Source organism: Sphaeroforma arctica (genome assembly GCF_001186125.1).
Source record: "Sphaeroforma arctica JP610 unplaced genomic scaffold supercont1.9634, whole genome shotgun sequence".
Lineage (NCBI taxonomy): Eukaryota > Ichthyosporea > Ichthyophonida > Sphaeroforma > Sphaeroforma arctica.
In genome coordinates, this window is record NW_014030924.1 from 1 (window position 1) to 1,048 (window position 1,048).

The window sequence follows — 1,048 nt, forward strand, 5'->3', positions numbered from 1 at the left end:
TATATTTATATTTGTATATCCAAGCCTATAACAACTTTTGCGATGTATGTACTTGTACTATAAATGTACTAAGGGCCCACCCGCCTCTCCATCTAAGGCAAGCTTGTACCATTTCCTTTAGATCCTTCACATTGTATTTGTATTTGCTTCTATGGTGGACCCTAGACACCTCAGTACTATCATCCCCCACAATATATTATTGCACTTGCTATCTCTCTCCCACTTCCTCTTACCTAAATCCTATATCATATTCGTATACCTGTATCTCGTATCATATTCATATACCTGTATCTTTTATCATATTCGTATACCTGTGTCTTCTATCATATTCGTATACCCGTACCTTCTATCTCATGCGTATACTTGTATCTTCTTTCGAATACCCCGCCCTTCTCCCTTCACCCATCCCCATCCCAAAGCTCACCCGCCTCTCCATCGACGCGCTCTTCCAACCCACCATCGAACTACGCCAAAACGAGACCTTCCTGGAAGACCGGGAGATTGAACCACCTTTCTCCTTAGGTGACATGTCGTATTGGGCCATTCAGCTGTGGACAAACGTCTCCGGTGTCACTATAGCTGACAGTTATGTGACACGTGTGGAGCGTACGTCCAACGGCGACTGTGAGCCTTATCCGGACTATATGGACGATGTTCAGGAAGACTTGAACCAGACGTTTATGCCGAAGAATGTGGACGTGCCCCCGGAGATCCGCATGCCTATACCTGTGACTACGGTTAGTGGATGGCCGTGTGGGTGATGATTGATATAGGTGGATGGTATCTGTGTGGTGGTTTGTGGGTTTGGTATGAGTGCATGTAGGGGGATTGTGTATATCTATTAAAATTGATGTTTGGTTTGGATTGTATCGAATGCATGTATGTGTTTAAGTATATATATATATATCGGAATTACATACACTATATATTGATATCTAACATAGATATATATATATATATATATATATATATATATATATATATATATATATATACTATATATATATATACTATATATATATATATATATACTATAGTATATATATAT

At 39.2% G+C, this 1,048-nt stretch overlaps 1 protein-coding gene across 1 annotated transcript; it reads left to right on the top strand.

The window, feature by feature from the left end:
• Nucleotides 1-353: 353 nt before the first annotated feature.
• On the top strand, nt 354-737 carry SARC_17061 (hypothetical protein; the record flags this gene model as incomplete). The annotated part of the gene is made up of 1 exon (XM_014288839.1): nt 354-737. A coding segment is annotated over one exon (384 nt), but the record flags the coding sequence as incomplete, so codon positions are not given.
• Between the last annotated feature and the right edge of the window lie 311 nt (nt 738-1,048).